Source organism: Tachypleus tridentatus, chromosome 7, assembly GCF_004210375.1.
Source record: "Tachypleus tridentatus isolate NWPU-2018 chromosome 7, ASM421037v1, whole genome shotgun sequence".
In the NCBI taxonomy this organism is placed as follows: domain Eukaryota; kingdom Metazoa; phylum Arthropoda; class Merostomata; order Xiphosura; family Limulidae; genus Tachypleus; species Tachypleus tridentatus.
In genome coordinates this window covers 462,038-477,175 of record NC_134831.1, presented here as the reverse complement: position 1 = coordinate 477,175, position 15,138 = coordinate 462,038, and the positions used below count along the sequence as shown (strand labels likewise).

The 15,138-nt window shown below is 35.3% G+C and overlaps 1 protein-coding gene across 1 annotated transcript in view; it reads left to right on the top strand.

The window, feature by feature from the left end:
- Positions 1-4,642: 4,642 nt before the first annotated feature.
- Positions 4,643-15,138, top strand: part of LOC143254951 (uncharacterized) — a 76,457-nt gene continuing 65,961 nt past the window's right edge. The window contains exon 1 of the mRNA XM_076509871.1: positions 4,643-4,900. Within this exon, the coding sequence (XP_076365986.1) occupies positions 4,801-4,900 (100 nt within the window). The 5' untranslated portion in view covers positions 4,643-4,800. The remainder of the gene's footprint in view (positions 4,901-15,138) is intronic.

The window sequence follows — 15,138 nt, the reverse complement described above, 5'->3', positions numbered from 1 at the left end:
AAATTGTTTACAATAAAGATGCCCAACTAATCGAATACTGCACTCTAATATTTATAAGAAGTAACATAAGAAGCCTATAATCAATCGTCTATACTCATTACCAAATTGATTTTCACTTTCGCTCTAAGAAGGTAGATGTTAATATTGAGTGAGTATTCAAAGCTTAAGTTTCTTTTCAATGCTGGACTTACAACGGAAAACAGTCAGAACATGATGTTCTTATTAGGACTTTGAAATTGTGACACTGGATGGATGAATCCACCAGCGATTTCAGCAAATAGAAAGACATCGTTGCTATACAAATAAAGAACGTCACAGCTCCAGGTTTCATTGGTTTTGTTTTCAATTGTAAATATGTACTGTTAACATGCGTATAATAAAACGAGTATGTTCACAGTGGACGTTTTCCTCAGACACTCGGGATTTTCACTTATAAACACTATTTCATTATGTGGGGGAAAGTAAGCCTCACTTCTAAGGCTTCCTGGGGAACTTTGAAAATGTCGTATTTTGTGCTATTGCAACACATGGGCTGTCTGTGCTGTGCCCACCGCATATCAAACTCGAAGCTCTTGCGTTATATATCTCAAGCTACCGTTGAACCACGGAAGAAGTCAAATGGAGTTTCGACCATGATAGTACCAAAGTAGAAGAGTACCACATGTTTAATTAGTATTAGGCATACGGTTTGTTTGTTGTTTTTTGTTATAAGATTTCTGATACCATCCACATTTGTAATATTACAATAACTCGATTTTGTGCACTTGTATGACCACAGTTAGGTTGTTTGTTTAGTACAAAGAAAATATCCATTTAATATTTCCATACTGGGTGGGCTACAGAAGACGTCTTGAAATAACATTTTCTTATTTGCAAAATTCTGAATTTAAACTTGCAATCCTGTTCTCTGTATCTCTCTATAACAAAACGCACAATCCCCCCGGTAGCTCGGTGTTAAACCTCAGGGCTTATAATAATTAAAATATGGTTTCTATACCAACTGTGAACGAAGAAATAATTAGTTCAGGAGCGTGATTTCACATAACTTTGGGAGGTGGTAAAGAGAGCTGACTTCGCGTAGGCACCCAAATTCACCTTAACCACTACGTTATGGTGTAATTTACATACATGTGTTAATCTGACCTGATCAAAAGTGTTTCACAGAAGCTGACCTTTACGGTCCCTCCCAATAACGCACCTAAATCAGTTACGGTTTCAGTCTTTTGTGTAACTCTTATAAGAGGGATGTTTCAGAAGATACTACCAATATATGTTTTGTTTTTGTGACGTTGTAAGTTGCTAATGCATTCACAGGGTCAAAAGGCAGTGACGGATAAGCTGCTAATTGTGTTACTACCTCTTCCAGTTACCTGCTTATTGTAGTTACACAAGACTCTATGCTCAACTTCATCTGTCTAGTAAGCTACATATACCAAATAGGCAAATGTGATTAGACTCATTGATTTTATCAGAGGTGAGGAAGCTTTCAAAGAACAAGGGCTCAAAATGCTGCTATTATATTAATCTAGAATGTTTGGTTTATTTTGAATTTCGCGCAAAGCTACACTAGGGCTATATGTGCTAGCCGCCGCTAATTTAGCAGTGTAAGGCTAGAGGGAAAGCAGCTAGTCATTCCCACCCACTGCCAATCTTTGGACTACTCTTTTACCAACGAATAGTGGGACTAACCATCACATTATAACACCCACACGGCTGATAGGGCGAGCATGTTTGGTGTGACGGGGATTTGAACCCGCAGCCCTTAGATTACGAGTCGAGTGCCATCTGGCCATGCTGAGCTTCTTGTTCTTTGATGATATTAATAATTAACAAAATTAACAACATTTGACAATGATTAACAAAAATAACAGTAAGTTATCACATTTGTTGATCTATTACGCAGGTTTGCTATAGTTTTATTTTTTTGAAATGTTTACATGTTTTATGGTAATTCTTATATGATTAATCTGAAAATGATATCAATTTTATTTATCATGTACAGATTTTTCACAAAAGGTCATATATATTTTACCATAAGTGAATCATTTTCATTGAAATCACGTTTTGTTATGCTTAAAATGTTGACAACCATTGGTTATAGATTTCTTCAGACTAATCACAAGGTGAAAAAAGTCTTATCGGTCGTTGTAGAACGCATGAGAAACACTCCGCTAGTATATAAACGGTTAATAGGCCGCATGACGTGTCATTTCTGGGTATTATTTGTTTGTGCGTGAACTTTCAAGTTATTTTTACTTCTTTTCAGTATTACTTATTCGTCGCTATGGTAAAAAAAGGTTGTATAAATTATCCAAACATATATTTATGGTAAATGTTTTTTGTAAAGAAACTAAGGCAAAACACTACAGAATTTTTCGAAAACCATACTCCGCGTATTTTGAAATAAAACTTGGGGCCAAGACAAATCATGGGCTCCTTACAAAGTCTGCACCGTTTGTGTCGAAGACTTTAGAAAATGGACTAAAGGTAGGAAAAAGTATTTGCATTTTGGAATTATAATGTAATGTCGTGAGCCTAGAAACTACGGAGATGACTGCTATTTTTGCTCATATAAGATGCAACGAAATAAAAAGGAAACTTATTATCCCAGACTTTAATCTTCTATAAGACCTGTTGCTCATGGATCTGATGTACCTGTACCTGCTCCACCAGAGACTCCGGATGCAGTTTTATCTTGTTCTAAATCTGATGTCAACAGAAATGATAATAGGAATTGTTTTCAACCCGAAATGTTTGATAAACCGCGACTTTTTACACAGGATTAACTTAGTAATTTGGTGAGAGATTTGAGCCTTCCAAAGGATTCTTCAGAGATTTTGGAGTCCACACTTCGGACTAAGAACTGACTTTCTCCACAATTTTACTGGTACAGAAATAGAAAGAGTTTATATCATGCTTTTCACAAGAAGGTTTACTGGTTTATTGCAAGAATACTGTTGAATTAATACCAATACTAGGAGCTGCAGTCTCCGAACCAAGTGAGTGGTAATACTTTATCGATTCCTTCAGAAGTAGTCTAGAAGATATTCTTTTTCATAATGATAATATATGTGCATATTTTCTTATTGTTTATTCAGTTCACTTGAAGGAAACACGCGAAAATCTCGAACTTCTTCTTAATGAGGCCAAGTATAAAAATATGGTTAGCTACTTTGTGGAGACTTAAAAGTCCTTTTCATGTTAATGAATCAACAATGTTGTTATACAAAGTTTCCTTTTTTGTATGAATGACATAAGAGAGCACAAAATCGGTACTAAATAAAGAATCAATGGTTACATAGAATCGTCTGCTACCAGGATCGAGAAACATCGAAAGTGAAAGTTTGGTTGACACAAAAAAGTCCTGTTACGCCCACTTCACATAAAACTGAGCTTCACAAAGCAGTTTGTAAAGAACTTAAACAAGGATGGTGACTGTTTTAAGTATCTGTGTGGGCAGTTCCAATCTCTTTCAGAAACGAAACTTGAAGAATGAAATTTTGTTGGGCCTCGGATAAACATATTGAAAGGACAATGAGGAAAGATGAAATTAGGAACATGGATTGTCTTTATTGGTTTAAGGAAATAAGAAGAAATGAAATTGCCAAATAGTGTCAATAACATGCTCGATAAATTCAAAGAGTTCGGTTGTCATACGTGCTTGAAAGTTCATTTGTTATACCTACATATTGAGCATTTATTTGAAAATCTTAGTGCCGTCAGCGAAGAACAAAGCGAAATGTTTCATCAAAAAATCGGGGAAATAGAGAGGATGGAGGTATCAGGAAAGTGGAACATCAGCATGATGGCTGATTACTGCTGGTTATTGATTGTTTGTTTGTTTGTTTGTTTTTTGAATTTCGCACAAAGCTACTCGAGGGCTATCTGTGCTAGCCGTCCCTAATTTAGCAGTGTAAGACTAGAGGGAAGGCAGCTAGTCATCACCACCCACCGCCAACTCTTGGGCTACTCTTTTACCAACGAATAGTGGGATTGACCGTCACATTATAACGCCCCCACGGCTGAAAGGGCGAGCATGTTTGGCGCGACGGGGATGCGAACCTAATTATAAAGTTAGGTCAATCCCACTATTCGTTGGTAAAAGAGTAGCCCAAGAGTTGGCGGTGGGTAGTGATAACTAGCTGCCTTCCCTCTAGTCTTACACTGCTAAATTAGGGACGGCTAACGCAGATAGCCCTCGTGTAGCTTTGCGCGATGCCCACCGGTAGTTCAGCGGTACGTCTGCGGGACTTATAACTCTAAAAACCGGGTTTCGATAATCGCGGTAGGCAGAGCACATATAGCCCATTGTGTAGCATTGTGATTAATTCAAAGCAACAACGACTGTTATATATAATTTAAAACCTAGTATTAAACCTAGCGAAACGACTAATTTTCAACTCCCCCCCCAGTGGCTCAACGGTATGTTCGCGGACTTACAACGCTAAAAACCGGGTTTCGATACCCGTGGTGGGCAGAACACAGATAGCCCATTATGTTGCTTTGTGCTTAATTCAAAACAACCACAACAGCTTTGCGCGAAGTTCAAAACAAACCAAACCAATTGTTTTATAGTTTCTTCGATCGATTGCAGTGACTGCAAACGAAGCCAGGTAGCGCTGATATTTCCCGTCTTTTTATTGAAACCGGTTGATCCTCGCGAAGGGCCGAGACCATCTGAACACCGTTAGCCAACTAGGGCAGAAATTCAATAGTTTCCTTTATGGTATCATCAGTTAAACCTAAACACGTCTAGAAACATCTGCACGTTTCCAGTCAGTTGTGCTACCTGCAGAAATTATGAGACGCATATTTGACGATTCTAAAATGTGGAACCTGGCTGTCGTTATTGTGATGATAATCCTGCTACGATGTCATGATGTCATGTTACTCAATCAAGGTAAAGTCAAGTCCTAAGTAGCGCAGGTCTTGTAACAAGTTAATACACTTACCAAGGCCCCTAGTTTCATAAGGTCCTTAACTCTTTCACTGTCACACGTATTGGTCAATGACTCTTCAATAATCAATTTTAGATATATAACAAGACGTGTTTTCTTATTTCATTAATTAATTATCTGTGGCGTAAAACGGAAGGTATGCAATGACCTAGTGGTTAGGGACACTCTGCTGGCAACCTGCTTATCGGAGGTTCAAATCCTATCACCCTACATGCTCGCCTTTCAACCGAGAGAGTTTTATAATGTGAGTTAATCTCAGTACTCATTGGTAAAAGAGTAGCCCAAGAGTTGGCGGTGTTAACTGGCTTCCTCTAGTCTATCACTTTTAAATTATGGGTGGCTAAGGCAGGTAGCCCTAAGTAGCTTTGTTCGAAATTCAACAAAAAAAACCTGAAACGGACAGACCTTGAAAAGTTTGTTAAAATACTCTGAACTCGTACAATAAATAACTAAAACCAGTAACAAATACTAGGCTTTAGTTACCAATCAAATAATAGGTTTAACCAAACTCAAAATAATCGATTCTATCAAAACTATAGATTTCAGCCGACTTTGAAAACAAATCGTAGATACCTCAAAATTATATTCCACCACCCCTTTCTTAAAATGTGATGATTAAAAAGGAACGCAATATTTGTGCCTGTTAAAAAATAATAGAGATTTAACTTTATGGTGTAATTTCCATTACACAGTCTTTTTTTCTCATCAACATTTCTTTTTATAGAACACAATTACAAACAAATAAAAGTTGTTGCTGTGTTCTTATTTCGGTTTTCTTAAGAAACTACACAGTTTTAAAACTACACTTTTAAAAATACACATATGGTTAGTGAATCGTTTAACTAAAATAAACTAATATCTTTGGGCAATATTTGTGTGATAATTCATTTATAAATAGATGTTTCGAAACCTCATTTCTTAGCTAAATGACTATTGAGGAAATAAGAATAGTTGTCAGACAATAGTTATCTGTTTATAAATAGTTAAGAAAGTTTAGAATTCGTTCAGATTGTACGACCTTTTATTTAAAACTAAACTCTACTCAATAGTCTCAAAAACTCGTACAAATTTTAATAACTGCCCTTGTAAAGACTACATAACAACAAAGAAAACTAAACACTCGAACAAATTTCAACAAATGATCATCTGAAGATTACATGACAACAAAATAAACTAAACACACACAAATTTCAACAACTTTCCTTCTGAAGACTACATAACAAAGGAAACTAAACACTTGCACAAATACCAATAATTATAACTCTGAAGACGACATAACAACAGAAGAAACTAAAAACTTGCACAAATTTCAACAACTGTCTTTATGAAGACTACGTAACAACAAAAACTAAACACTTGCACAAATTTCAAGAACTGTCCTTACAAAGACTAGTACGAAACAACAGAAGTCGATACGCTAAGTATCTAGATAATAATATCACGATAAGAAACGCATCTAGATACACAGGTTTTACCAACGGTTTGCTATAAAGTTTGACAGTCTTGATAATAACAATTAATCAGAAACAGATGTATGATGTTAAGAGCTTTATGTTATTTACTATAAGCGAATTTTGTTTCCTGCTATAATTTGAAGTAATTTTAGAAAGAGAAAAAGGATTTATTTGTATTTCTTATGGTGGTTACGAGACTGGTAAAACTGACCAACTTCACACAAAGTATGGGTAGTGAATATAGTGGATAAAATATGAAAATATATCGAAATAAGACTAGAAATCTGTTTTGGGGTTTATGGAAATTACACAAAAGAAATTTGTTCATTTTAGGTAAAAGAAAATATTTTAATCATAACATGAAAATCGTTTTACACTCGGGGCAGTAACTACTTTGACTTTATATGTTAGAACATTAATTTTTAGCCAAAATATTTTATTTTAAATTCTGATTTTTTTCTGTACGAAAGACTTATCATGTTTACTGAAAGCTTGCCAAATTTCACGAAGATATATAAATTGTACCGTACCGGAAGCTGTACCGCCACATCCCTACAGAATACCAAAGAAAATTAAACACCCAGCACAGACTACTGAATAAAAATAATCTAAATATTTAGCACAAAGTTCAAAACTGTCTATTTCAAGACAAAAATTAAAGGATTAGCAAAGTCATACATTTCAAGGACTGTCCTTTCCAAGACAAGCCCGGCATGGCCAAGCGTGTTAAGGCGTGCGACTCGTAATCTGAGGGTCGCGGGTTCGCATCCCCGTCGCGCCAAACATGCTCGCCCTTTCAGCCGTGAGGGCGTTATAATGTTACGCTCAATCCCACTATTCGTTGGTAAAAGAGTAGCCCAAGAGTTGGCAGTGGGTGGTGATGACTAGCTGCCTTCCCTCTAGTCTTACACTGCTAAATTAGAGACGGCTAGCACAGATAGCCCTCGAGTAGCTTTGAACGAAACTCAAAACAAACAAACAAACCTTTCCAAGACTTACAAATTTCTACAACCGTTTTTAAAAAGATTTGTGAATATCAAAATAAACTAACGATTCACCCTAAGTTATAAAAATGGAACGATAAACATCATAACATCGTCTTTATTGAATATTTTTGTAGCTATAAAATACAGCATACAATAACTGCTGTTTATTTTCTTGACCTGTCTAACTACTAGTAGAGATAAAAAAGGTTGTATTCTCGAAACTGCGTTTGTTCTAAGCTAAACATGTTGTCTATTTATTTTTCATGGCTTTATCTAGTCAGTTGCGTGTTCAAACCCACGTATAACAGAAAACGCAATTGGGGACTTAAGTCAAAAACAGACATGTCGTTAAGAAAACCGATTTAGAAGATAGGTCTCCAGTAAGTGTTGATTGGTGAAAAGGTAATACTTTCTACCTCTTTATGTTCGGGCGAAGACAATAAATGGGGGGGGAGGAGGTATAGTTCGCGATTCTCTCTGTGGGTTCGCTTTAATTGCACTTTTCGATAGAAAAAATAAAGAATAACCGAAGAGTTTAAGGTGGACGTTGGTGTTTTCCTGCAGCCTATTACTTCCAATTATTGACGTCAGAGAACCCTTATGGTAGTTTTGAGCGAAAATAAGCAACCATATTTGTTTTAACAGCAATATCTGAGACAATACACACACAAAAGACAAATTGGTCTAGACTCGATTTGTTGTCATTTCAGACCATTGTAAACTTTCTTAGATAAGAAATCAAACATCTAGTAAGTTTTAGACACGTGTCAAACTATCTAATAACAAATTACACATTTTGACCAAAAGAAGGAAGACGAAACGTTAAATTTATTTTAAGGAATAAAGTAGGAGTATATGAATAGTCACATCAAGGTAACCTGTTAGAACGTACTATCTACATCCAGGTAAACTGTCATGTCAAGGTAACCTGTTAGAACGTACTTTCTACATCCAGGTAAACTGTCACGTCAAGGTAACCTGTTAGAACTGTCACGTCAAGGTAACCTGTTGATACATCCAGGTCTACAGTAACCTGTTAGAACGTAATATCTACATCCAGGTAAACTGTCACGTCAAGGTAACCTGTTAGAACGTAATATCTACATCCAGGTAAACTGTCATGTCAAAGTAACCTGTTAGAACGTACTTTTACATCCAAGTAAACTGTCACGTCAAGGTAACCTGTTAGAACGTGATATCTACATCCAGGTAAACTGTTAGAATGTGATCTTCATATCATAGACATAAATGTAAGTGTCAAGTTTGATTAGACGTGAGTTCAAAGTGGATAACAGCAGTGACGTGTGTATATAAGTCTTTTAATATTAACTAAGTTTGGAGTGTTTGTTTGTTTTTTTGAATTTCACGCAAAGCTACACGAGCGCTATCTCGGCTAGCCGTTCCTAATTTAGCAGTGTAATACTAAAGGGAAGGCAGCTAGTAATCATCACCCACCACCAACTCTTGGGCTACTCTTTTATCAACAAATAGTGCCCCAACATTATAACGCCCCCACGGCTGAAAGGGCGAGCATGTTTGGTGCGACGAAGATTCGAACTCGCAACCCTCAGATTACGAGTAGAACACCTTAACCCACCTGGCCATGCTGGGTTGTTTTGGAGAGTATTTCAAATGAAATGTCCATTCGGTTTTGATGAACTGATAAGTTTAATGAGGAATAAAGAATCATATTTTGTTTATTTTTCACTTAAAGGTGTCTGTGGGCGTTACAGGAAGGTTCTGATTATCAAAGCGATATTGTTTCATGCGACATTATGTTATATAAAATAACAAAAGGATACACTACACCAAAGTTATGCTTTACTTCACTTCGTCATAACTGTTTTCTTTTCTTTTTGACGTAACGTTGTTGTTGTTCAGGTGGCAACTTAACCAAACGTATTACCAGTTCAACATTATGCTGTACCTACATCAACTTATGGATTTATAGATAATCAATACTTAGACTTAAACTGGGCTAAACAGCTAGTTACAGCTGGTCACAATCGCATTTCACTAATCTATATGTCTAAATATCTGGGCCAAGTGTGTCTTACTGGTCAGTGTGCTAAAGCTAAGTTCGAAGATTTACGGTTCATGATCCGTTGCTGAAAAAAAAACAATTATTAACTTTAAACCTGTGAATGCGTTATAGAAGTAGCAATCAAATTTTATATTTCAGTCAAAGAACTTGGCGGAGGTGTACTATTGAATAACTGCCTTCCCTCTTATCTATCACTTCAAATTTAATAACAGTTACCCTTGTGTAGCTTTGCAAAAAAACCAAAAAGACAATCAAAACTACCTTGCATAATAACAAACATCCACTCATCTATTTACTTAAAAAAAAAAATCTGTCTATTCATGTACCTAAGTAACCTATCTATTTATTTGTTCACCTGTCTCTCTTTTAATCTATCCAGATATCTAGCTAACGTATATGTCTGTATGTTTATCCACCCATGTGTTTGGTGTACAGGGGTATGTTTAACCTGGAGTAGTTTCCGTGGTTGTTATACAAATAGTTGAGTTTGTACTCAAGGAATCATCCATTTAGTTCATCATTTATAAGATTTGAAACCTTAAGTCTTGTCATCATCTACTTACTCATTATTTTTATCATCTCTTATAACGATACTTGTTTTATATTGTTGTTACTTCTCACGACAATTCTCCTTTCACTGGAAAATCTGTAGTAATTATAAAAATTAATGTATTTTCAGAAAGCAATTACTTTGATATGTTTATATCCTCTGTCAAGGGCAGCATTTAGAATTGAAGAACTACTGATTATAAACACTCTCATATTATTTAATTCACACGTATACTAAACTTATTTGAATATATTTAAAGACATGATTGTAAATAATGATTTTTGTATTTTTGAAACAACTGTATGGTATTTTAATGTATATTACACAGGTTATAAAACACATGCAACGTCACAATGTATTCAAAGACTACTGTGAAAGCCCATCAAAAATTTGCGGCACCAATGAAAACCAAAACTATAAAAGAAATTTAAAATTTCCTTTCTTAAGAACATGCTACACACTTTTAAATTCATTTTCTACAACTGAGCAAACATGCTACGTACTGGTACCTTTGGATAAAAAGATTAAAACATACGATGACCAGCTGGTTACATAGGCGTTGATAAGGAACAAATGCTTTTCCATGTCTTTGATTACGGGATTCTTTATGGCTTTCATATTTGGATCCTTTCTAGCTTGACGTCATAATGATGTAGATGATATAGTGTCACACACACGATGTCATGCCTTATCTAGTCCTGGTAACTCTTTTTGTGTGTGTTTCTGTTTTTCTTACAGCAAAGCCACATCGGGCTATCTACTGTGTCCACCGAGAGAAATCAAAACCCTGATTTTAGCATTATAAATCTGCAGACTTACCACTGTCCCAGCGGGGAAAGGAACTCTTTTTATAGAAAATAAAAAATGCCGAATGAGAACAGACAATCAGAAGAGGAATTATTATAGAAGAAAAAGTGGAGTTGGACTCGTGTAACTTATGTAATTCAGAGAAATAGAACGTGAACGACCGATACTTGGCTTGTATATATATTTACGATAGAAATAAGAAACCCGATCGCCTGGAAGGGTTATAAATCTCGGTGTGGGAACTAACAAACCAGATCTCAGTTCGGAGGAGCTTATCTGTCGAAACCATTGAATAGTAGTGACCAAGTGTCTCAGATTTTATAATGTTGTTTCAGTGCCCTGGTAGATTTTTTTGGGTCGTCTAAGTATCATGGTTTTATTTTTGTGATTAGCTTGTAAATTTTCTATTTCTATTCAGTATGTTGAGTCTTTGACAACAGTGAATCGACAGATATTTTTTGACTGAGTTGGAAAATTATCACGCAGCTCGGAACGGCTCAGGATAGCCTCTGTTGCATCCTCTGAAGTTTGCTATAAGGCAGGCTGTAGCAGGTGACACGTGTTGAGACATGTAGATGCAACTGGTGGGTGCTGTTCATGGTCCATTTTGACTTTTAGGTCATTAGTCATTTATTAAAAGTAATTCAAAGGTTCAACATGGATGGCAGAACTTTACGAATAACTCGACACGCCCAGGTGGTCAGGGCGCTAGACTAGTAATCTGAGGGTCACGACTTCGAATACCAAACATCCTTACCTTTTCAGACGTGTGGTCGTTATATTGTGACGATTAATCCCACTATTCATTGCTAAAAGAGTTGACGGTGAGTGGTGATGACTAGCTGCCTTCCTTCTAGTCATATATTGCTAAATTAAGGACGGCTAGCGCAGATAACCCCCGTGTAGCTTTGCGCGAAATTCACAAAACAAACAAACAAACTCCATTCCAACAATAAGTTTTCGAAACAATGCTCTTGGCAGAGAAATTCTTGTAGAAACAGTAACATAAATACAAAATATCCTTTTTATTTGCATAATTGATTGTTTATAACTATTCCTTAAGGCTCCCAACTTTAAGATACAAATATATTTGTGTATCCCCACTGTTTGTTTGTTTTGTTTTTGAATAAAACTACTCGAGGGCTGTCTGCACTAGCCGTCCATAATTTCACACTGTAAGACAAAAGGGAAGACAAATACTCATCACCACCCACCGCCAACTCTTGGGTTGCTCTTTTACCAACGAATAGTAGGATTGATCATCACATTATAAATACCACACGGCTGAAATGGCAAGCATGTTTGGTGCAACGGGGATTCGAACCCGTAACCCTCAGATTACGAGTCGAACACTTTAACCCACCTGGCCATGCCGGGCCTGTATCCCTACTAATTACCCCACTTAATGGTCTGTTTATCTTTACATTTAGGAAGGGAGTGAAGTTATTAGCCAGACCTCAGTGCTATCAAACATCTTGTATTTAATGATTAAATTAAATCATCAACTAAACATTAAACAACCGGAATACTTTCAACATTAAATTAACAACTGAACTTTAAGCAAGCGGAATACTTTCAACATTAAATCAACAACTAAACATTAAACAACCGGAATACTTTCAACATTAAATCAACAACTAAACATTAAACAACTGGAATACTTTCAACCAACCATGCTTGTCATTCCTAAGAAACTAGTCGGGATTTTTATGGTTTGACAAAATTTTAACAATTTGTTCATTATTGTGCTTATGTGTTATATGTAGTTTTTCTATGAACTCGAACTAAATATTTAACCTTTATATCAGTGGTTCTCAAACGTTTTCATCAGCGAACCACCTACCGGTCATATCCTCCACCCATTTTCGTTTGCCACCGCAAAAAACAAACAAACAAACAACAAAAATAGTCATCAGTGAATTTCATTTTGGATCAGTCTGTGAACTACCTGAGGACCTTCGCGGACCGCCAATTGTTTATGGACTATACTTTGAGATCCACTGCTTTAAACATCTAATGATCATTTTTGCTATATTTGTTATATCAGTTTTAATTCACCTTAGAAACGAAATACTTTAAAGAATCGAAAAAATAATGGACGCAAGTTATTCATCAAATAGTTTACTTGTCTGTATAATAAAGAGTAAACTGTTTGAAATATAAAAACGTGTAGTTCTGTTTGTTTAATAAACCAATCAAAACTACAATATGCACGTGTGCATAATATGAGTATAGGTAAAACTGTCTAGGCGGTAAGAATGTTAATGGTGTATTGAACTTTTTAAAAAATTTATTTGGAATGCACACAGTGTTTGTTTTTCTCTCCAATGTTATCCTTGGTGCAACACCCACGTAGACAAGAAGATAACAAACTCGGTTAATACTCGAGCGTGATCTTTAAGTCTGATGTAAAAATCTATATTGGTGGGTCTTTGTACGGTTTTCTTAAGAGAAATTAGTAAAGACGCCCCTGATACAGGGCACCAGAAACCTTCGTGTTTTGCTGAACACTCACCGTTTCCATAGTGATGCGCAAAATACACCAGAGGAACCTAAGCTAGGAATAACATTTCAAATAACAAAGCGAAGTTGTCCAAATGTAAATTGTTAAATTCCCTAATCAATAATTGAAACAACAATGATTTCATTTCATATTATCGTGTATTTGAAACAAATGTTTAAATATATGGTGTTGTTATAATTCACCTTACTAGCTAAAGGCCAGTAGTTGTAAGTCACCTTACTAGCTAAAGGCCAGCAGCTATAAGCTACCCCACTAGCTATAAGCCAGCTGCTATAAACTACCCCACTAGCTAAAGGCCAGTAGCTGTAAGTCACCTTACTAGCTAAAGGTCAGTAGCTATAAGCTACCCCACTAGCTAAAGGCCAGTAGCTATAAGTCACTCCACTAGCTAGAGGCCAGTAACTTAAAGTTTTTCCACTACCTAAAGAATACCAGCTATAAGTCACCTCACTGGCTGAAAACCACCAACTATAAGTCACTCCACTAGCTGCAGCACACCAGCTATAAGCCATTGACTTTAATGCATTTGTATTACAGGAGCTGTGAATATGTGCAGAAGCCAAAGTTAAATGTTATTAAACACGATATTTTCTCTTTTTATTCTTTTTTATCGTGTTTGCATTAAAGATGTACCAATAGAAACTGTGATATTTGAAAAGATAATTGTATAGCGTAATTAAGAGTCTCAGTTATGTTAAAGAGTTCTTTTACTCGTCTCTAGTTACGAGTAATAAATTTACATGTTTTACGTTAGTCCTAGTTTTATTTTCTTCTTAGGGAACTACTTTAATTACGTTGCCTGCTCTCTAATTAGCTCAGTAGTAAGTATGAAGACCTAAAATACTAAAAATCGAGATTCCATGATTGCAGTAGGCACAAAACAGATAGCCCCTTGTTCAACTTCGTAATTAACAATACTTTCATAAATGTTCTCGTTAGAAGTAACTGAAATAATTATGTTATGTGGAATACCTATTTATTAATTATGTTATGTGGAATACCTATTTATTAATTATGTTATGTGGAATACTTATTTATTAATTATGTTATGTGGAATACCTATTTATTAATTATGTTATGTGGAATACCTGTTTATTAATTATGTTGTGTGGAATACCTGTTTATTAATTATGTTATGTGGAATACCTGTTTATTAATTATGTTATGTGGAATACCTATTTATTAATTATGTTATGTGGAATACCTATTTATTAATTATGTTATGTGGAATACCTATTTATTAATTATGTTATGTGGAATACCTATTTATTAATTATGTTATGTGGAATACTTATTTATTAATTATGTTATGTGGAATACCTATTTATTAATTATGTTATGTGGAATACCTATTTATTAATTATGTTATGTGGAATACCTATTTATTAATTATGTTATGTGAAATACCTATTTATTCTTAGTTGCTAGAGAATTGCGACGAACTAGTGTAATTGTTTCACGAAAGAACTTTTTTTTATTCATGAGAAATAATTTTAACATCTTTAGGACTATTTATATCTGTGTACATAGGCCGTATTTTCCGACATTTTAGTTTGTATATATTACCACACACTTATCAGTTAATCTATATAGCCGTATATGAGTCAAAGAAATGCAACTGATATACATTATATGTGGTTTAAAGAACCTCTTCACATTATAACAGTTATAGCTATATTTTTTTAAATCACCATTTTAAACGACAATTTACATACTTTCCGTGCGGATATGATTCTCTACAGCATTATGTCCAGAATTTATGTTTATTTTACAAATTCATGAAAAAATATTTTTAAAAGGTGAACAGAGAAGCTT